The sequence below is a fragment of the Haliaeetus leucocephalus genome, unplaced genomic scaffold (genome assembly GCF_000737465.1).
Source record: "Haliaeetus leucocephalus isolate CR32 unplaced genomic scaffold, Haliaeetus_leucocephalus-4.0 Scaffold351, whole genome shotgun sequence".
NCBI lineage: Eukaryota > Metazoa > Chordata > Aves > Accipitriformes > Accipitridae > Haliaeetus > Haliaeetus leucocephalus.
In genome coordinates, this window is record NW_010972787.1 from 3,965,475 (window position 1) to 3,989,648 (window position 24,174).

The following is a 24,174-nucleotide window of genomic DNA, read 5'->3' on the forward strand; positions in this document are numbered from 1 at the left end:
ACTACAAAGGAAAGACAACACGTCCTTTTTCAAAAAAGCCTTGTGGGAATGGGTTCAAATATACCTGCAGTTGTAGCCATAATTAAATATGTAATATGCTTAACCAAAGCTAAGTTTACAGACAATGCAAATGTGGAAATCACATTAAAAAAAAAAGAAAAATCACTGAAAGACAAGGCCATTCTGTATTATGGTACTTTGGGGATTCTCCAGGCAGGCATGAACTGATAGGAAGAAATTAACTGCAGTATGTGTCTGTGCTATGGGTAGACACTTAGATGACCAAGCTTCGGAAGCTCTCCAGGAGAGGCAGCAGGACACTTTGCCAGAAGCAGAGTAAATTAGCCTCTGCCGAGTCCCACATTGCTGCTCTTAAAGTGTTTCCAGGATCTGAGGCAGCTCATTTAAAGCCAGCTTGGGTATCCATGTTTCTTGCAGTCTGCAGCGCAGGCACAGAGTGAAAATACCAGTGTGCATGCCTGAACGCTAAACTTCATTCACTTCCTTTTACATCAACAGTTTATATCAGAAAAATCATTTCTAATCCTATACAAACATGTATTTTTAACAGTTTGAGAAGTGTTCTTGAAGTTAAGAAGCAGCTTGAAGTTACGACTGTTCCTAGCACGTAGGCATGTTTGCAAAAGTTGGGCTGTGGTTCCCACCAGCAGCGAGTGGCAGTCAGGGAGTAGAAAAAAGAGCAACACAAAGGACTAGAGACTAGTGAGAATCATTAATTACATCCCTAGATCCAATGGGGAACGTGCTGCTTTTGCTCATGAAGTGATAAACCAGATGGTTAAAACAGCAGCAGGCTAGGGGTGGGGAACTGAAACTAAGACCACTGGTCCAACACACTTCAAAAAAGGGCATGTTCTCATACAGCTTTAAAGGTACTTCCCCAGGTTTCCCATGCTTATAGGGGCATTTACACTCACTTGAATAAATCTTCTAGTGGTTTTGTTTATGAAGGTAAACCTCCAGTATGAACCAGTGCAAAAGCAGGAATTACAACGCTCTGATGGTTTCCTATACTTAATATTTTAGTGAGACTACTAATGAAATAAAGGGGTTAATCAGCAGAGAAGAGAATGACAGAGCTAAATCCACTTAAAAATCTAACTCCTTCAAATTGTGGAAGTCCCTAATATCCCACTAGCACTTGATTCTTCATGAGTCCATGCGGCCAGTTCTAATTTTAGAAAATACCGACCTTATAAAACAAGGGTTAGTTTCTACATCACTGATTCTAGAAGATGAGTTTCATCCATGAGCTTTATGTAAGGTAGATAGATCCATCAAATCAGTTTAAAGATAATAGATGCAAATATCTAAACACAAATGACACAAACTGAGTAACAGTCAGGAAATTAGGGTGAAGAGAATCAAGGGAGTGGAAAATCCCTGAATAAGTATCTTCCACAGAGAATATGAAATCTTACGGAATATGAGGGTTTGTGCCATCATTTTTAAGATTAATGTGACAGAAGTTAAGTGTTTCTATTAATACCACTCAGTGATAGAGATAATTTGCTGGCTTTTTCTGTATTACCATATATTTGGAATAAGTCGCCTTAAAGAAAAAAAAAAATTAAACTTCCTCCCTTCGAATAGAAATGCAAAGGATTTTTCAACACTGACAAAGCGTCCTAATGGCTTAGAAATCCAGACACCAGGCCACTCATCAGTAACATTACAAAGGTAACACCATTGAAAACACCAGCACAGGTCTATGGTATGCTATGGAACTTGGTCCCAGAGATCCTCTAGACTTCAATATTATTGATTAAATAATATTACTGATTCAAGTGATGAAGTCACGTGGCACAGTGTGGGACTCTGCAGAGTGCAGTGAAAATCAGAAATCACTCCTGGACTGACACATCCTGCTCTTGGTTCAAGTGAAAAAATGCTGGCGACACAGCGATGCTACTTCCCGTTCTGTACTTAACGTAGCATAGGTCAACCCAAAACATCTGCATGACACTTCTCTGAGCATCTGTTACAGGGTTTGAGGAAAAAAAGCCAAACCAAAACTCAAAGATTAAGACTCTGTATCTATTTTGAACATGAACAGTCAGCAAAATATTCAGTATAAAAGACTGAATATGCTTTCAAAGAAGAAATTAAATTCCCATCTAAAAGGTGCAGAGTTTTATGGAAGTTATATTAGGCCAAACGTGTATTTCCAAGGCATTTTCTGAAATCTATTTCTGCGATCAAAACACTATCCAAAATGAATTATTTTTTTCCTACCTCAGAATGGATCCAAAATGGATTTTACAAATGAACTCACCTTTCCCGACATACATCCAAGACAGTTACCTGTGAGAAATGGGACAGCAAAATAACATAGAAGTCCCAAGCACTATCAAGTCAAAACATGTAGCACTTACCACATTATACAGACCAATGCACCACCGCTCAAATAAGATCTGCCCAGAAAATCCATTAACGAAAGCAAACCAAAGCTGAAACAAAGACAAGTTACAAGAAGCTTTAGATTACTACTGCAGTACATGTTTCCATTTACAGCAGAGGAGAAGGATGTGGAACAGAGACCACTATCTGGAGACAGCTGCTTGTCATTCTCTAAAAATAATTATCAGCAGTGACAGGCAGTTACTCTCTTCTAAAGTCTTACATTTTAAATAGTGCCAGAGTACTGCTTATTTAAAATAAAATACTCAGGTGATGGAGCAATTTGCTGTATTTGCATCATTACTCTAAAAAAACAAATGGCCTCAAACTATTTCAAAATCCTTATTGCTGGCAAATTAACATGCCTGAAGCGAGAAGCCAGCCTCATTTCCATCATGGTTGGCAAAGACCAGAATTTTTAAGGTAAGCATGTTTTGATGGACGCTGTGCTTCACTTGCGTCCTATTTTTACAGTCCCAGAATTACAGTGATACCAACTCATCAGTTAAATAATCATATTATGATTTTGTTGTCCATATGATGTAAATATTACTCTTTAATAAACTATCAATTTAATAATTAAACATTGGAAGAGGTCGCCCAAAGAGGCTGTGGAGTCTCCATCCTTTTACAAGTTTACAAAACCCAACTGGGCAAGCCCTGAACAACCTGGTTTGAATTCACTGTTCACCCTACTTTAAGCAAGAAGTTGGACTAGATGGCCTCCAAGCTGCCTTCCAACTAATGGGATTCTGTAATGCCACAATCCCAGAAAACCACTGTTAGCTGCAGTGCATAGGTAAAACTCTTTTCAGCATTTCCTTGGACCTAGCTTCCTTGAGACTACTTCTTATCTTGTTTAAGCAGCTTTTTGAAGCAAGAGCTGCTTTACTGGGTTAGAACAAAGTTTCAGTCAATGGGCATTGAAAGAAGCTTAGGAAAGACTGTAAGAAAGAAGGGAAAGAATTATTTTTTCCCAAGTAAACTGGAAACTGGAAGAATAATCAGCAGTTTAAGGGCATCCTGAAACAGTTTGCATGTCAATCATTGCACTTAATAGATAACAAAGCATTTCTGTGAATCTGTGGCTGTAGTCCCTTTTAAAATCAACACTGCACCACAGCACTTCATTCAAAAGTAATTCAACACTGTGTGTGGGAACGCTCCCCCTCCCCACTCCCTTTTCAAAATGTTTTGTCTTGCATTTAGTTGACAAGTTCACACTGCACTGGATGCACTAGGTATTGCAGAGCAGTCAAGTGATGCCGGCGCCTATTCCCTTCTCACCGCCTCAGAGCCCATGGAACTCACTGCCAAGCACCTTTTCTGACACCATTCTGTCACTCATACAGAGCAGCACTCTCCTACCAGCATAATTTATTCTCTGGCTCACTTGCACAGTATTAGTGTCCTAGCAAAACACTTCAGATAACAATTAGTTAACCGTATGTCATCTGATCTCTTCTCTGCTCCCACCCAAACCGGATATAATTAGGAAAGAAGACAAGAGAAGATAACAAGACTGCATCAAGACCTACAAATTTTTTCATAGATGCAATATCTAAACAGACTGGGACTCTTCAACATGGGACATCAGCAACTTAAGGGAAGATTAAAGTATTTACAAGATTGACAAGAATAACAAATAGATGTTCAAATAGGCACTGCTGCAAGGTGCTAGATTAACAGGCTAGACAAAAAGAAAAAGTGAAATGTTTTCACACAATACATAGTTGATCTACGGAACTGCCTGCCAGACGATGCTGTGGATGCAAAAAGCAATTAGGAAAAAAAAAATCACAAAAGGAAAACTGTACAGCAGATGAGTCTAACAGAGAACTACCACTGTTCACAGCAGATCAGAGACCAGGTTAGCTGGACTCTTATTCTGAACCTCTACAGCTGTTCTTACATCTGTTGTATCACTACTCTTGTTTAAAATGAATCATCACTCTAATGCACTCTCACTGTTCAAGCGAGAATCAATGACACTGATATCAACTCATTTGCTTATAGATATGCCTTGCACAGTAGGCCAGTTATTTAAACTTATTTCCTACAATTTTTTAAACTTTCAGCTGCTCCTTCTAGTAGGGAGTTTCTATCACTTTCACCCTACATTATTCTGAGTTTGCACTTTTCTATACCTGCTGCTCTTCTTGCAGCATGTAGTTTAGAAATGCCCTTGTAAGCTTTCTTAAAGGCCAGCAATTTCATTCTATTTCCATATAGTTGAAATGCATCACCCTAGTATAAACTGCAAAATATTTCTCCAGTTTCCTAAAAAAATTTCCTCTTTCACATTGTTGGTCATGCACTAATTGAAATTAAATAAGCATTTAAGTGTTCAACTCTCCAGCTCTGTCCAGAAAAAGGACAATTGTACATCCCCAACTTTTTTCATCACTTCTACTGTATTGATACCTTGAATGATCACTGCTCTCTAAATCTCACTCTAATCACTCAATTAATGGCCCAAAGTAGCATACAGACCACTCTCACACATGGAGAGTTTCAACCACTTGTACGCCTCAGCTCTTCAAATGAAAGATATGAAAGATCTTCGGCACAAAGCCTGAGGTCCCAAAAAGAAACCACAATTAATTTGCGGCTGTCAGGTAAGGAACTTGAGGGCTGCTTCTCCTAGGAAGAAACAGAGCTTTAAACAAGCATACTCCCTGACACTTAGCAATGATGCTTTAGGCATTTATCATCTCCAGGCTTCTTGCAATTAATTGCAACTATGAATGAGGGCATCAATCCTAGAAAACATAAATAGCTCACAAATCAGAAGCCTGTCTGCCTAGCTGGCAACCTCAGCCTGTGCTCTGCTCAGTTTTCTAGATCCCACTGGGCAAAGCAAACTTCAAAGGTTTGGTAGCAAATGTTGAGGCCTTTTATGACATTGGCTCATGCTACTTAGGAAACCATTGCTTTCTGAAACCATAGCCTCCCACAACTAGTCCTCGAGCAACAGACTGTTCTGATTTTCCATCAAGATGGTAAAACAAAGCAGCCAGACTTTCTGTAGCTGGCCCATGACTAGAAGAAAAGCCCGAAACCAGGCAAAGCTAACGTCTTAGATGCACATTTCCCAACAAAAGTATTAGCAGTAATGAAGTGAAGATACAATCATATAAAACTTGGAAAAAGCAAAGCTATTAAGATGCCTCACAAAGCAGCAGACTGTCAAAGTACAAGTGAAAAATACTGCCTCAACAACCCAACTCTTTCTATTCAAGGTTCCTACTCTGCCACAATTGGGTGATGCAGAATTCATTAAAGACCCTGCCAAAACCACCTTGAGGTTAGTCAATTACTATAAGAGAATATTGAGAGGAATGCGTCTGACTGTGGTAAATAGGTATCTAGGCGCCACTATCTTTAGTCTTCTGCAGCACCTTTCAACACTGAAAGAATTTTCTACAAAAAATTTTTCTCCTTATTTCAAGGCTGGTATGATTTAGATGGGCAAGAACTAACATTCAGAAAGTTCGATGTTCTGCTATTTCAAAAACCAAATTAGAGCTATTTTTCTTTTGGCAGGATCCATATAGGTGAAAATTAGAAGTGAGAACATTCCCAATGCTTATGCAAGTCTGCGTGCACCACACGCTCCAAACAGAGGGCAAAAGCTGTAACAGTTACAATGCACTGTAAATAACAGCTATGGTTATCTTTTCCAGAGATTCACGTTATTGAATGCCAATCAACAGAAAGAATGTCATATACTTCCTCGGTATCTTAATGTCAAGAGTAAATCAGATACTCTGCGTAAAATATACACTTACTTCAAATGTAACACAAGCCTTAAATTGTCATGCATGGTTTAAGGACCAGCTGTGTGCAGAGAGAGTATGGTATTCTTTCAGGTCAGCAAAGGAAGAAAAAAAAAAAAACAAAACACAAAACCCAAAACAAACCACACAACAAAAAAATCAAAACAACCCCTCCACCTCAATGTTCCTGTTAACAAAATGTACTAAATGTATTTGAAGTTGCAACAACCCATGCTTGACTCAGACTTGGTAAGCTGGTAGGAAAACTTGCCAAGTCTGCCTGGCTTGCCAAGCTCCAGGGGTTTGCAGGGCTCAACTCCAGTACTGCTATGAACAAATGGACCCAAAAGTTATTAAACTGCCTTTCTGGCTGGAAAAAAGAAACCTTTTCACTTTAACTATTACCTGACTGCCAAAAAGCTGGAAAAGCTTATTTGTAACTCAGCTACAAAATATATATATTTTTCTCCCAAAGAACAAGAGGTCCAATTAAATGTAAAGAAATTCAGACCCAAGGCTGAAGTCTGGGTTGATATATTGCTGAGCTTTATTATAGCAGATACTGCAAAGATCTGAAACCAGGAGATACTGTGCACAAAAAGTGGAACATGTTGCAAACACGTTGTAGCCCATGTTTCCTGCCTTGAAGTGTGGCTGTATTCTTTAAATAAAAAAACCCCACTGCTGAAACACTTGATGCCAGCTGTGATGTGGGCACTTCGCCACTAGAGAAGGCAGAGGGGGTGCGGCAATCAGACTGCTGCCTCCTTCCAGAGGTCAACAAAAGCCAACAGATGGTAATACTTGGTTAATATTGACTTGACCTGCAGGCAAACTGAGGATCTCGAGGTAAAACAGTTCCGCGCTGCCATTTTGAGCCACACAGCACATCCACCTGCTCTAGAGTATCTTCTGAGAAAAGATCAAGTATTATTTTCAAAAAATATTCCCACTTGAGCAAGTTGGAAGGCAATTTTAATTGCATTATTGCTTCATGCATAATTACCACAACATTAATGCCTGAAATAGCAGGAACTAATTTATTTAAGTGCTCTAAGGCACTGGGATAGCAAATCATCTATTCTAAATGTGTATATTTATGAAGTCTTGATAATAGACAGCTTAATGAGTACTAGAAATGTTTTCCCAATGCTGCTAAAGGGCACAGAAAGCTAATGTAGTCAGGGTATCAACAATTGCCACAGGCACCAATTATAGCCAGACTAGATGCCTTTACTATTCAGAAATGAGTTAAATTTTCAAAATATCCTCTCTCAGCACACACACACTTTGCATGTCCTTACCAAATAGGCTCATTTACAGTTTGCCTAATAAAGCAGGTTTGTGCGTCTCCTGTGCAGTTCATTAATAATGCATCCCGATTAAAAATCTCTCATTACAGATGTCTCTCTCAATGCCAGGCTCTTACTCCTGTCCAAATGCACACAGCCTTAAAATAATCCCTTCATTAGAGAATGCACAGCACCAATTTTATAGTATAGGTAAAAAGCTTTATTAATAAGAATTGACAGGGTAGGCATGGCTGCCTGAGACTCACTTGATTTGCCAAAGAATATTTCCCTTGCTCCTCTTATTCTCCCCACCATTATTAACTCTTTGCTGAAAAAGAGACTGATGTTTTTCAATTGAAAAGCATTTGCTCTAGGTTTGTGCCCCCCAAACAACTGCTCATTTAAGCTTAAAAATCATCTCCCATCTTCTCCCCAACTGCTAGCAATTATTTTTAGTTTCATGCTGCTTTTGTCTCATTAAAAACCCCCTATGCATTTACTGCAAAGCTTGATCAGATAAACAGGTATCAAAACAACCAATACAAGAGAGATTTCCTGACCTTAAATACTAATTTATTAACTAAGCCTGAGCAGTTATTTTTTCTATTGCTGACTACAGATAGACAGTTTATATTTCAGTATACTAAAGAGCACAGTTTTATCAGCTTCGTCTTTCTCTGCTTATAGAAGAGGCATATGCAGAAAATTTGATTTCTTCCTTATACATGTTGTTTCCATGCTCCTCTTCTCTAACTGATCAACTGCTGACATCCTTCCTCCAAAGCACAGGTCGCATTCAACAGGAGAGGCAAGCACAGAGCAGAACAGAAGGGAGAGAGGGCCTGAGGGCCAAGAGGAACATCACCCCACAGTTCCACAGACTAGCAATTCTTACAGTTTAAATCCTCAGAATAATTCTGAAGACCTCAAAATTAAATAAGAATTAGCTACCCTCCTTTTTTTTCTCAGTGGTTATCATTAGATAGCAATCATGTTTCTTGCCCTGGGAGTTCTGAATACCGTGGAAAGATACCACATCTGCAGATGACTCTGCAGTATACGTAAAAGGACCTAGCCATTAAGACATGAGAAGACTGCCTCTTCCAGCAACATTTGACCTTGATATACTGATTAATGTGTTTAAAAAAACCCCAACAAAACATAGCAGGCCATGCAAACTCCTCCTCTTCACAGTGGGGTGGTGTTTTTCTTTTTTTGTGTTCCTTGAATTACATGAACATCTAATCAGTATGCCAAATTATGCATTTAATATTTACGTCACTGGTAAAATGAACATGCAGCCCATTAGAACAAATTTAACAAAGCTCTGTAATCTGACTTTTTTTTTTTAATTTTATGAAACCAAGTAAAGAAAGGGCAAGATATTTCTCCAGCTCTTTTGGTGTGAAGCGTTCCAGGGACTTAGTATTTCTCCAGCACACTAACTGCTGCAGAAGCAAGCCTACGATAACATGATTAGAAATGGCCCATGTTGCCAAAGGGCAGATGTACTTGCCAAAAGATGTGGTTAAACTTAGCGGTTCCTCAGAACATTTCCCTTGCAGAAATAGAGCCAGCTCTATTCTGAGTTTATTTTTTCATCCTTAAGTCTTCTGGAGTATCAAGAAAGCTGACACTGCTACACTAGAATCGTCTCATCATGTATATATGTGACACCCTAGAGGTAACAGGACTCACATACTGACTTCTTAAAAATCAAATGGAAAAAAACAAGGCTTGGGCCAGTTCACTCAAGCCCCATGAGGATGCAGAGTTTCCGCATGCCTGCATGGTCAAAGGGGTCCAAACCACAGCCACAGCAAGACTATCAAGACTGATGACACTGGGAGGTCTCCCATCGTTATCCTACAAAGCCAGCAGAGCATCCTGCTCTGGCTGGAAGTCAGGCCGAGAAGGCTGGAAGACGCCAGCCAAGAAGAAACGAGGCAGGAGCTTGTTGGCTACATTCTCCTCCCATCCCTTTTTTGAGGAGCGAGGTGGGCTCAGCTGCTTGGTTGCCAAGCTGGAAACATCATGCCAGGCCACTGTCTGCTGCTGAGCAATGGAAACTCATGCTATGAACTCCCAGGACCACCAGCCTTCTTATACAAAACAAACACTACTGGTAACACTCCTTTCTTGAGCAAAAAAGAACACCTGTAAAGAAAGGTTTCCATCAATGTGGAAGACATGCTTATGCACACAGCAGCAGTGACTGCAGTGTTGGAGACAATTCAGTAATGTTAACATTTTGGGTCTTTTTTGGTGGGGTTTTTTTTGCCTCCCAGATTTGCCTATTCAACTTCTTGAACTGCCCTTGAATACTAGCACATCACTGTAGAACTAAGTAGTACCATATGATTATTAATAGCTTGGCATGTATTAATGAGAAGTTATGGTATCTCCTCAGCATGTAATCACTCCAGACTGGTCTTGATACAACTTTCACAACTGTGTAATTGATCCACATCTCGCATAAAAAGATAAGGACATGCTATTACATGGTTTTAAATGACCTGCTGGCTTCTCTGAAGCTAAGTGGTATCTTTAACCAATAAAGTAACAGAAGTGCTTTGGGTTTGTTATTCTTAATTTGTTCTCTAGTGCTGAAATAAATGGATAAAAAAGACTAAGTTTAACTATTTATATTATCAGATAAGGGAACATTAACAGTTTCATGCAGCTTATCCACCTGCAATTTTGCCAAGCACTTAGAATCCAGTATCAAAAATTGCGTCAGAAAGCAAGAAAAGCAGTATTTGAAATAGAAGTTTAGGGAACTGTGGAAAAAAAAAAGAGGATGCTAGTACTACTACACAAGTAAGGACAGTGAAAGAGAAGAAAAACACAAGTAAGGACAGTGAAAGAGAAGAAAAAAAAGAAAAAGAGAAGAAAAAAGAACAGAAAAGATCAACAGGACAGCAAGTCTGGTACTGGATGTACAAGCAGAAGGAAAGCCAACAAAACACACAGCGCTTCATGAGCGAAGCCTGATAATGCCATGAGTCAAAAGTGAGGCTAAACCCAGCAAGACTCTTCACACCTGGGATGGGCACTAAAGCTCACTGCAGCCTAAATAAAGCTCATCAGAGACCTATAAAAACAAAATGTTTCAACACCCCTCATACCAGAACAAGAGCATACAGAGACCAGAAGCTTTAACACAAATCTGGCCCCAGAAATTAGCACACAAAATGCAAAAAACCCACCCCAACATTGTGTGCATTTGGGAAGGGGAGAGTAGAAATGTCAAAAACCAGTATCTAAATACCCACATTGGGACCCTATAGCCTTGTGGAGCTGTATCTCTGCAGGACACTGGTGGAATACACCTGGTCCCACTCAAGCTGGAGGTGGCCTCACTGTAACACATTCTGTCACGTACATGTAGGTACATGCCCTGAAGTGACTAACAAGCTATCTGTTTCTCTGAAGTCATAGTATCCTGTTTTTAACTCCACTTAGGTGAAAGAAGACAAAATCCCAAACCCAGACCTCATTCGTGTAGTACCCGGGGATGACATCAAAGGAACATCGGAACATACAGCAAAGATTTCTTTGAATCTAGAAGCACTAACCCTTCGGGGGTAGAGGTTATCTGGATGGAGTAAGATAGAATTGAATTAGAAAAGGGACTGTATAGAATGCTGTAATTTGTTAAGAAAATGGTACTACTTTTTTTGCTCTTAGTTTGCTTCTTCCCACAGCATTATGGAGCTGGCTGTTTCCATTAGCCTATATGTAGCTTAATGTAGCAGGGAGTTCCTAATCCACATACAAATGCATTCACTTATACCTGCATACGGTACAAAGGGCACTAGGATAAAAAGTGATAAGGAGATCAGTATTTACTAATGTAGCTAAAATACAATTGTGCATTCTTATATCTTGGATATGAACCTACACAATGTCTTACAGTAATCAAAACTATTTTAAGATTACCAAGGACCAAATGCATTCCAAGAACTGACTGAATAAAGCTGATGGTCACCAAGACCCTGACTGTCACTATTCGGCTCCCATTTTACAGGACATTTCACTTCAATCCTTTCCCTTCTTACTTTTATTTGCAGAAGTCCCTTATGTTACACTTATAAATGCAGGTTCACAGATTTTGCTTTTCTTGTCACCACATAAAGGAATTCTTCCGCAGAGCTGCTGAATTAAGTGTAATAGGAGCAGTTCTGTAGCAAGGTCATTTTAGGTCTGGAAACGCAGTCCCCTTAGGATCCCCTATTATGGCTACATGAACTGCCTGGTTCCCCTTGCAAGTCTATTTTCCCCTGTTCCTCCCTATGAAATAAAATTCAGTCCCTCTTAGCCCTTGCATTAAGCTACTTTTATCCAGGAAGTTTATACAAAGTTTTCTGACAGCTTGGAACCCAAGGAAAAGAGCAAAATTAGCAACAAAAAAGCCAGACCACTACAGAAACTGCAGCTCATCTTCTGTCATACTGACAAGAGTAAACCTTTCCAGTGGTTAATCCCAGGAGCAGCCCATGCTTCTCATTACCCACACCTCTATTAGCATTGTAGCACAGAGACAGCATTCTAGCACAAAACTACCAGGACACATGATGCAATTGAAAAAGCTCCCTAGCATTTATCATACATTTGCTCCATTTTTATTTATTAACACAACCATTTTCTTGGTCAGTGGGACAATCTAAAAATAGACAGAACTTACCATTTTCTCTTTTACACAGCTGCTTTTAAACATACTACCCCTTCCCTAAAGGCTCCAAGACTAGTTCACAAAAGGTCTCTCCCCTGCTTTCCTTGCCACTTCTCTCATGTGGAAAATACACACAACATTGGTAATTTAAATCTAAATACATTCCTTTACATGCTGGCAAAAGCTAAAAGACTTGGATCCTAAACATCTTTTGCCAAAATATGCAGCACATAGTAAGGACGTGCAATCATTTCACTGGTAAATTACTTATTGATGTAGTTCTCACTAAAGAAAAAAATGTTTGAACTTCCTTCGGAAAGTGATTAGCTTTCTTTCACTGCAATACATACAAAGAAATTCTTGTTGTGCCTTTAAAGCATTTGATGTATCTTCTGATACAGCTGTGTACAAAGGAAAATCAAAGTAGCTAGGAAAAATACCTTAGACAAGAAAAACCTAGAAGTTCTTACACAGGAGCAATGCATTCACGTGATTCCTGAATTCAATCCAAGATTTCATTACGTGGCTTTAGGAGGGTATTATACACTCACTCACTACACCAACCAAGCAGCAGACTGCTGCCTTTTATGAATGACTCTCCCAAAAAGGCTGGGTAGTAAAGGAGACACTATGGCAGACTGATGATGCCTGCTGTAAACCGGTTCTTAGTTTCACAGCATTTTGCAAATGAGTTTTTAACCCGAGCAAGCTAACTCGCACCACCCCCTTCCTGCTGGGAAAACCCTTAATGACAAATGACTGCCAAATTGCCTCTGAACACGGGCCAGGGATATACCTCTGGTTTCTGTAGCTTTTAACCAACTTCCACAAAAACACAGTAAGACTAAGTGGTTACACACAATGAAAATCCAAGGTGGCACCTGAGGCGACACTCACAGGAATAAGGTCTACAAATGAGGTTTCAGCTTCGGCAATGCGCTAAGTAGCAACTCTCAGAATATGTATCTGTCATCTTTTACGCAACATAGAAAAAAATTATGAAGAAAAACTAACCACAAGCTTACTTGAAAATGAGGCAAATACATATGAACTGTAAAAACTCTATTTATACAAGATCCCGAAGTTATTTCAGAAAGTCAGTTTATATCCTGAGTAGAATTTCCACAAACTAACTACAGTAAAGAGCACTAGTGTTGCTAACTTTTAATACAGCAGACAGTGGGAGGCAGGGAAACATGCACAGAAAGCATCCCTGCCATGATTGACTTGATCTACACAGAACAGCATGACTCTAGCTGCTGTACAAGTTCTTTCTAGTCCTCCAACAGTAGTTGTACTTCAGAAATAGACTCAGGTGTGGAAAAGCACCTAAAGAGTGCAAGACAGATGTTTTCCATTTCCAAGCCAAATGAATTAAATGCAGAGGAGATGCATATTTAATCCCTCTTAATAAAATTTTGCAACAGTGACCTCTTCAGAGGACACAGCAGAGGCTCCAAAAGACATTGTTCTCTACAAAAGCCATGTATTACATGAAAATTTGTCCAAATAAATCATACTAACCATTTTCCCCCTATTGCATTCTCCCCTCATTCTAGACAGGAACAGCATAAATCTTTAGAAAAGTAGTTCTCCTTGGTGCAGAATGTAGCCATTTAACACCTGAGTTAAGACACACTAAGACCTTTAAAAAAAAAAGAAAAGAAAAAAGAGAGAGAGAAAACCAGCACAGCACTATGTAAATTGAAGGCAACCAGGAAATAAGAGTCATCAGCTGTATGGGGAGATTTCTGTTCAAGTCACATGCATTACCATTTCTTTTCTCCTTGGAAGCATGTACCGGCCCTCATAAGATCTTGGTTACTGGAGAAAGTGCTCAGCTCTCTGAAGGAGCATCTCAATTTCAGAAAGAACTGCAGATGCTAACTTTGCATAAGAGTATCAGGACAGTCATACCCATTCAGGTCAATGGCTCACCCCAGCTAGTTGCCCATCGTTAACAGTGCACACATGCCAAGCCCTAGGGAAGAGTATTAACCACCCAATTTCCAGGTACTCACCCAGTATCTGCAACTATCCAGCTTTGTGGATTTTCCAAGTATCCTGTGCCTTGCCTATGTAGTAACCTGCAACAGCTCTATTTCTTGGTGGTTTTCCTGTTAAGCCCTTGTAAACATCCTGCAACACAACATCCTTTGACAAGGAGTTTTAGGTAGGGTTCAAAACACTGAGCTCAAGTGCGACCCTTTATGTGAGGCAGAAAGCTAGTGCAGCAGCTGACAGGTTTATTTTTTAGGACCTACCTGACTAGCAAGGGGAAGGAACATTATGAACAGGACAGCAGTGAATCAAGTAAGGTTGAAGGAATGCCTCTCCACAAATTTCAACAACTCCACGTGCTGTTTAATAAGCAATATGGAACACTTTGGTAACAACAGATTTTTACCAACTCTTCCTAAAGAATAGAGCTGGTAACCAATATATATGAAACAGTGGTACCCCAGATCACCTACAGATGTTTTCAGGCCAGGGTGGGGAAAAAATACATGTTCTAAACAATGCTGCTACGAGGTTAGACAAATAGTCTTTTAATCTAGGCATCAGAAAGATTTCTCCAGTGGCAAAAGCATTTAAGCTATGAAACGCCTTTCACTGCATACGGCCCACAGCTAGTCTGAAATCTGGCACCCTCAACCCATGCAGTCCTTTAAGCTACCTTGGCAGACTTAGTACCCTCAAATATCCTTTTATCTTGCCCTATATCCACAACATGAGACCTCACCAATACTGCAGACCTCATTCTTTATGGCACTTCAGAGTTTTAAAAAACCCACACACAGTTGGTCTACTCAGACCAAGTACAAAGGGCCACAAGACAGTCAATCTACTCCTCCTCCAGGTGCTAACACTGAGCAATACGGACACAAGCCAGTCCACCTCTATAAGCCTGGTAGTCAGCTCTCTGGAAGAGCTGAAAAACACAGCATAGCTATTGCTCCCTCAAAAGACACTGGAGACCCATCTGGAATTAAACAAAGCAAACAACCCTTGTATTACATGGGGCTCTCCCAGCCTCCAGTCACTCAGGAACACTTTCTCAGAAAGAGTCATTTCAACTCCGAATAGGATATCACAACAGACAGTAAATTAATGTTTAAGACAGCCTTCCATACCGCAGCACAACAATAAACTCAATTAATTCAAAATGCAGGTTTTAAGTCTGCGTAACAACCTATCCAGGCTATCATTTCAGTTTAAATCAGGCTTAGAGTGCTCGCAGAACATTTGGAACCAATTTAAGTAGATTTACAATCACATTGCAGTTAAACCACTGCAACTTCCTTGTGTAGGCAAGCCTGTATGGCAAGCAAGGGAACATTTGTTTATAGTTTGGATGACTATATGAGGAGAAAGAGGATGTCAGAAATAGCCTTCGCTTCACGGCTTGGGAATTTCAGCACTGAAGGTTGAAAGGTGGGGGGAAAAAGCTTATTATTTTGCTTGCACTACTCAAATATTAGAAGAAACCTTAAACCACTTTACACTAGGACCTGTCTCAGTCGCTCAATTCTAACAACAGAGAATGTGCCACCACATACAGCCACATCTAACCGCTTCTGGGGAAATACATCTAGATTTCACATCAGATCTTCTACCCATAGTAACCTAGGCATTTTTCAGGTAAATTATTAAATATAATTAATGCTTTTAACCCCCAAATTTTCTTTTAATCTTGCTTAATCCCCAGAAACTACTATCCAATCCATTTTCACTGTCAAAATGTTAGCTGTCCAGATAATTTTAAGATGGCAATTGGTCACTTGCATCAGTCATCTTGCCATTCAAAAGTTGCCACTCAAAGTTTTTTTCCCCTCTATCAGTGCTGAAAATAGCACACAGAGGAAAAGCCCCAGCCTCAGAACATGTATGACATGGCTAATTCCTGGGCTGCACTAGGCTGGAAGTCCCTTGTAAGGGGCTGCCACACAAAATGTTTCATCCTCAGTGCCTTCAGTCATTCCCGGGGAGCTATTCTCTACCTTGTTTGTCTTATTACTATCAGGTTCTAGCATGAACACGTTTCTTTTGCTCAGATACTACAATATTCTAATTGAAGACTACTGAATATTTTCTTCTTGAAGGGAAGAGGATTTGACAAGTTAGGAAATATTTCCTAAAGTATAAGTTACAGCAGCTGGATTTTAATCATCACAATTACCCCACAACCAACATGCTCTCTTTTGGGTCAAAATATTTTTCATGCTGCTGAAACAGAGCACAAGTTATTTCAACCTTCAGCTGAAATCACCACCCTGGCCCCGGAACTACAGTGCAACCATTTTACGTGTTTCCAGACTTCAAGCTCAGATACCGAGAAACAAACCACACATGAGAAAACAGGTTATTGTATTCTATAAAAGCTTTTACCTTCTGCCCAGTGTCAGAGACGCAACCAGAGATTTAAGCAAGTGAGAAGTTACCAGGGCTACTGTTGTGTAATTTTTCAAGTAACAGGGCACTTCTCTGAAGATATCAGTTTATATGAATACTTTTGAGCATTGGGAACTCTGATTTATCTATGATTAAAAAATGGAGAACAAAGCACCCACACAGCACATAAAGAGCATTATATGGCAAGTTCACAGTATGACATACGTATGCACAGTATTGAAACGTAAAATAAACTCACATTCATTCTTATGGATAAATCTGCAGGTTAAATTGTATTTAAAACAAGATACTGTACTCAAAACTGCTATGTTAGTTTTCCCCCCAAATTAACAGAAGACAAATAAGAACATCAGTAGTTACAGGTTTTAATTGCACTCAGTGTCAAGGTCTCTCAGAAGGTACAACATGCAGCCCATTGAAAAGTTGTTTCGCTTTGTATGGAAATTTTAAAACATTTCAAGGTTATTTCTAATACAGCACAATGCTTCTCCTCAACACAGCACTACCTTCGGAGTCATAACCAACAACTCCAATGTCTTACACAAACATGAACCATATATCTTGAAGCAAATCCAGTGCTGCAGAATAATTTATACCTTGGCTAGTTTAGAAAAACCAACACATAAGTACATCACAAAAGCATATTGCAGGCTATTTCTCATGGCTGAGAGTGTTTCTACTTGCCCAAAGCCATTACAGAGGTATTTCACTTAGCTTGCTCTGCATGCATTGCCATCAGCTTACCAAAATTACAGATTTTACAGGCAAGTTATTAGATTCTAGTGTTCCAAAAACCCACAGAAGACAGTTGTGTAAAAGCAGAGCAAGTAGCTCATCTTTTCACAATTCAGATTTTTAGTAATTCCTCCCACACTTATACCTGATTAAGGCAAAACAGAACCCTTGTCAAACTGGTAACATTTATGAAATAGTAACGTACTTGAGACTACAGTAGAGTAATGACTAAGCTACTTACATTTCTGGAATTCTTAAAATAACCTGTTAACTACACACAGCTCAGTTGTTGATATTTGAAGGCAAAATGAAACCTCACTCAAAAACCTTCACCTATAGAACTAGTTAATTAGATCATCTTTCTTGCTACTAAGAATTTTTTAAGATTAAGCTTCTAAAGACTTACTAACATTGCTACCTTACTGTCAGCATCAAAATACAAAAGACAGAGAACCAGCAAAGTGTCTTCACCTCTGAAAAGGTGAGTTTTTCTCATCCTGGTACCTGTATTGTATAGAACTTCACCTGAGTTAAAGGAACCAGCAAATAGAAGGCACTTACTCTCTACTAGAAAGCAGAATATGGACTTCAGATGGGTACCTTGTGAGAACTTTGGGGAAAACCTCAAAAAGACAATTGAAAAGTGGGGTTGGGGGGAGGAGGTTAACACGCTTCAAAAGGAAAAGGAAAAGAACCTTGTGGTTAGCAATAGTTGCTGAAGAGGGCACAGAAGTTTTTGGCCTTTTTTTTTTCTGCTTTATTTTGATTTTTAAATAAAACTGACTTATAAGCCTTCATGCAAAGAGTTCTACAGTTTAATAATTCAGCCCATGGATGACGCTTTATTAACGGCATGCATCAGACATTATCACCGGAAAACTGGATAGAAGCCCCAATGTCTGATTTAAAACCATTTTTATTTCCTACATTTTCAAAACATTGCATGGGGCTTTAGCTGCACGATTCAAATGAACTTAATGAGACTCATGCAGCTACGCTTGCATATGCTGCTTTGAAAATAGAGAAGCACTGGTTTGGGTTCTGTTTTTCTGAAGCTCTCCCTGGAGTGATTTAAACTGTTTTTTTCCTCTCAGTCTTTTCTCTAAAGGTCTTCTACACTTCACCTCACCATGTCTGACAGATAAATAGCTCAAAACCTTGGACACCTCATTTTTCAAAGACTCCACTACTCAGAGCTTGTGTGGTACCATGAAACCAAACAGCGAACAGGCAGTCAATTAAATTCAGCCAATTGTGTGTAAGTGCTCAATTTAACTGCAACAGGTTACTTCAAATGAGAACACTGCTGTGGGCACTGCACGGAGTTACAACTTCATATCAACATATGTCATTTATTATGATTGATTACTACTTACTGTAAACCATTTTAATACACACACGATCAAACTTAGTATAGGTTATTCAGGTTCAAATCAAAACTTCAGTATATACATTGTATTACACACCACACAAATTTCTATTGGAACACCATGCTGTAAATTGTAGATTAAGGAAAAAGAGAACCACATATGGTATGTATCATTTATAATCTATTTAAAAAATCGTTTTTATATATTTCTGTGGGTAAGCTATAAGAATAATTTTACTGTATTCTCTTCTTTTCAAATACTTGAAATCTTTCCCTTTAGAGCTTATGAATTGCCTGTTTAAACAAGGTGCCCCCTAATCAGTTGGCAGTTTGCAAATCTGCGTTCAGGTCCAAAGACACCAAGCCTGAGACAGAATTGGGACTTCACTCTAACCTCTCAATTCTGCAGTGACATTGCAGCAGAAGACTAAAGGGGAATATAAAGATTGTTATTTTTCCATTTCCAGTGCTCATATTTTATAGAAATAAATAATACAAGACAGCATGTAAGTCCCTAACAACTTTATAACAAGTTCTGAGAGAAAGAGCAAGCAACACAAGCAGGATGACTTCATGGAAGCTTATCTAGATCAGAAACACAGAAATAACGTGAAGAAAAAAGGATCACCTGTGGTAGGCCAGTAAGAATAACTTCAGAGAAAAATCAAGTGCAGAACAAGGATGTCTTCCCTTCATATAGGAAAGATGGACATGTGTACACCAACACTACTGATGCATAAGCTACACTTCTGAATTGTGTTCATAATCATGACATAAGCCATGACCCCCTGGAAAACACCCTCCTGAAGGTAAGGGTCAGGAGGATCTCGAAACAAGAGTAACATGATAAAAACTATCACAAATGAGACAATGAGCTTGCTTTCCTGTAGGCTTTAACCAGGATGACAGTTTCTTCTCAAGTTTCCTGCATTTCTTAAGACCCCTGGGCTCTAAAGAGACTCATTCTAACTAAAAATACACACAGAGTGCATCCTGTGTCACCCTGGTGACAAACCCAGTTATTAGTTTTGAACAGTATTGGTTAAATCCTTTAGTGCACTGAAACACATTATGGAATAAGATCTTTGCTGAAGAGATTGGTTTTTAGGTAAACTTTTAAAAATAGAGCAGAAGGATGGGCAGGCAGCTCTGAGACATAACATGTCACCACTGCACAGCAATTTGGAGTAGTAGGGAACTGTCCCGATCCTCCTCCAAACAATAAATATGGTATTTTCCTCACAGATTCAGCTTGCTCTCCTTCCTAATGTGGCTATTGTACTTCTGGACAGAGCATGAGCAATGCTCCAAGCTGCATCCTGCAGCTCTTTGTTGTAGCCCCAGTAATTTTTTGTCTAGAATGCAGATGGGTCTGACTGTCATATAAAGAAGCATTCTTCTAAATTGGGAAGTCAAGTTTACAGCTTCGGGGCCAGATCAGAGCTAGAAAAGAGCTTTCCACACATTAGTGGTGGCCACTGATATCTCATGTTCCAACCTATTGACCTGAGAAAGTAAGAGTGTGATATCAGAAATTAAGGAGCTTAGTAATTTCGGTTCAATTCCTGTCAAAACAACCTCAACACTCAGAGCTGTATATCATCGCCAGCTGTATCCCAGTAAGAAAAAAGTCTGACACCCAGCTTGCATTCCAGAGGCAACCATCCATCCAAATGAATCCTTGTAAGACCTTCGAAGAATATACTATTACACCTGTGTGGATGCTGTGTCACATAGACAGCTGCTTATCTCCAGGACATCGGAACAAATACATTTTGTTAATAGACGGGGACAGGACTAGTGAGCTGAGTACATTCTGGGGCAAAGCAGACACCATTCAGGATTCCTTTAGGGAGCCAGAGCACATACTGGGAAGCCACCATAAAGTCTAATCGCCATAACCAGAGTATCACCAGTGTTGTACATGGCGAATTGGCCTGGGTAAATGTGCAAGGGCTAAGTCCAAACTGTCAACATCTCAGCTCCCTAGTCCAAACTGAGTTCTTGGTCCCCAGTCATCCACACTAAACAGAGTAGCTCAACAACCTCTCTTTTGGAAAGAGGTATTTGTTCCCTTTACAGAAAAAGGCAGGTACCACTTCTGTAGACAACTTGCTTCAGGTATTGCTCTTTGTAGATAATGCAGGAAAAACATGCCAAGTTCAACTCTCTCCACCACTGACACACCAATAGTAACACCATGCACCTCATCTCACCCCTCTGTATGCAGCACATACCTACCATCAGGCTAAAATCACCAGGCGGACAGCAGTGATGCAGCCATCAAGTTACTGCAGATACTTTTACATTAAAAATACCCTGAAAATAATTTGTCAGACTTGCTAGATGCCTAGAAGAGAGGTGAGCACAGACCTACACACTGTGGATATAGCTGGTCTCTGCTAAAGAGCACGTATGAGTAATGTGACAAACCGTGCTGGATCCTTTGCCTGGGAGCCAGGCATTGCTTTTCATGGCAAAAACCTTTAAGAACATAGATATAATCAAAGTCTAGGAGTAAATCATAGCTAAGCCTTCAGCACATTCAGCAGGAAGGACCAAAGTGTGATTAATGGCACCCAACATAAATAGCATCAGCAATACAGCTAGAACCACTGTCCATGCAGGTAAAGTTTCAGGACTTTTTTTTTTTTTTTTAATTTGTTTTTGCTTCCTAGCCATTTTGTCTTCAGGGCATCAGCCAGTGAACATATAACTTGACTCTTACTCCAACAAAACATGAATTATTTCAAAGAAACACTAACAGTAGAACTGAAAGCTGTTCCATGCACTAAGTATATGACAGTTGCACAGGATGAACATACTTCAGAAGAGCCACAGGAGTTAGTGCTGCTCCTTGAATTGGAAAGAGACAGAACTAAGATCACTCCAGCCGCACTGCAGGCTTTTCTGCTCTGGCTTGTGAGGGGTAAGAAATGATTGTCATTATAAAGCTGAAATTTTCCTACTATGGCTGGAACTGGACTGATGCCTAAAGCCACAGCTGACTGCTGTTGCCAGCATGTGCCCAACTGAAAGAAGATGAGGAAAGGAAGGAAAGGAGAATATAGGGGGTTGAACCCCCAAGCTGGCATCTAACTCTGCAACGAAGAGCACCAACCTGCACAGCAGCCAGAAATGCTACATAGAACCTCTAGATTGGGAGAGCTAAAAAGTTGTCAGCTCACTAAGCAGTATCTCTTCAAGCTAGAGTTTTGTTCTCAAGTAGATCTATTAATTACTTGTACAAGAATGCTCTCAGCAGAAAGCAGGACCTGCTTATAGTGAAACTGGATTGTATTTAGTTAACAGTTACCTTAGTCTGTCCCATTTTGTCTAGACAAAAGCCTTGCTCCAGTGTAGACCCTGGGCTGTTAATGCTTGCCAATGACATTTTTGAACACTTTCTACAATTGGTACTGAAGCTCTATCTACTTGACTTACTCTGGACAGCAAGAAGGCATCCACAATGGTGCTGAAGACAGGGGCTTAAGCTACTTTATTTAAATATGAATCAAAGCAAGACCAATCTTTTCTTTTAAAAGGATAGGGAGATTCCACACTTCATACAGAAGTGGGCCATGGCAACAAGATGATCTGAGTCCAGTTCAGATTTGCTATTTCGCAGCAGTAGATCCACTGCTGCTCCCACCCTTACTGACCCACAGGAGATTTCTGTCTTCTCAATCATGCTCAAAGCTGAATGAGCCAAGGAGACCTGAATGGTAGAGGTGAAAACTGCAGCAGAAAAGAATGACTTAACCTTGCTGTAAATTCTGGCTTCTAAGCATAAGTTGCATACACTGTAGATTTTCTTAGGAGCAGCTCCAAGTAAAGTTTAAGAGTGATTACAGAAAACAACCAGTACCAAGGACAGGTTTTCTTTCGTACACCAACAAGATGTCCTTTCAACAAAACTTTGCCTTCCAACATTAAATCAATGCCATCTCACTCACATGCATATTTTCTAGAAAAAACAAATGCAATATCTTCAACCTGTTGTTGACCTTTTAAAAAGAAGTGACAGCAGTTTACCTTAAACTTTATATTACTACATAAAGCAGGTATCAATACACTGGAAAAGCGACCACAAATGACTTGCTGCTGCAAGGGAAGTTGTCATTCTAGGGAAAAAGGAAACAGTGAGATGGTTTCATTTCTTACCCTTTCTTTTCAGCAGCACCAAGTGAGAACATTTTACACTCATACTACAAAGGCAATTGATTTGGCTCCATCAGATTCATTTTCTTAAGGCTACAGATACTCCTTCAGAAGATATTATTCATATCACAAAGTTCAGTAAAGAATTAAATTCTTGTTTCAGATTTTGGGAAACCACCACCACAATTTGTTTTCAAATATGGAAAACATTAATTGCAACACCCTTGTTCTACTCTATTCCTTTTAAATTTTCATTAGCAACTGGTTTCTTTTAAAGATGAGGGACATTGGGAATTACCAAGTCTGACACTGCAGCTATATAGCCTCCTGCTGTACATACAATGGGGATTTCAAAAGAGTTTGGGAAACAGGTTTAGGCAAGAGTAATGCAAACATAGAAATAGCTCCTCTTTGAGAAATACATCAAGGATACAAAGGGACACGCGCATCCAAGTGAGTCAGTTCAAAAATGCTTGTCAGAAAATAGCTGAAACTCACTGATCATTAATAGAATATGTTAAGCTATTAATTGTCAAATGGAACTGTGCTGGACTTGCAGCTGTTTTAAATACTAAAGAGAAACCTGGAAGTCTGTTTTCATTTTGGTACTAGTACAATTTTTATGCTTTTCTTTTTTTCCCCTACTCCTCTTCCCCAACATAGTAGAACAGCTGTGACTGACAACTTTTATAAAAGTACCCTTTCTGCTTTGCAGCAGACACTAAACATTTTTATGAATGGTAAAGCAAGACACCTTCAGGTGGTGCACACACAAACATGCACATTCAATTTAGAAGGAAGCCTTTCATGGACTGGAAGGAAAAAACCTATGAGTGCTACAGGACAATGTGTGTTTCTAGGAAAATGCCATAAAATTTCTAATTCTTCTCTGATTTACTGATGCAGCAGAGAGCACTTGAACAATGCTGATATTACTCCAAAAGATTTTTGGGGGATGGAACTTCCTAGAACAGTTTGGCAAAACCAGGTAATTAATGATTTTTGGGAACATGTTGAAACAAAAACTTCAAATGTAACAAGATGCTTTTACTTTCTATACTAAATGGTTTTCTGCTGATGGAACTGATCAATTAGAATACTTTTTTGTCTATTGCTACAAACCTAAGGAATCAAACATGAAATCCTATAAGAAGATACATTACCACTCCCCTTACTGATATCAAAGCACGATTGCAACTCAAGCAGCTTTTCTAAAACAAACGTGATTTCATATAGTTTCTACAGCACATAAAAATTTACTTTTTCTTCTACTACTATTTTTCAAAGCTGAAAGATTCAGCGGAGAGGCAGAGCCGTGAAATAAAAAGG

General features: G+C 39.5%; 1 protein-coding gene across 8 annotated transcripts in view; it reads right to left on the minus strand.

Moving 5' to 3' along the window:
- ATP8A2 (ATPase, aminophospholipid transporter, class I, type 8A, member 2) overlaps positions 1-24,174 on the minus strand; it is a 310,653-nt gene that overhangs the window by 116,599 nt on the left and 169,880 nt on the right. For all 8 annotated transcript variants that reach the window (XR_774672.1, XM_010572662.1, XM_010572661.1 and 5 more), the window contains one exon: positions 2,397-2,471. Coding sequence is in view for 7 of the 8 variants with exons in the window: in XM_010572662.1 (XP_010570964.1) it covers positions 2,397-2,471 (75 nt within the window). In the remaining variant the exon portion in view is untranslated. The remainder of the gene's footprint in view (positions 1-2,396; positions 2,472-24,174) is intronic.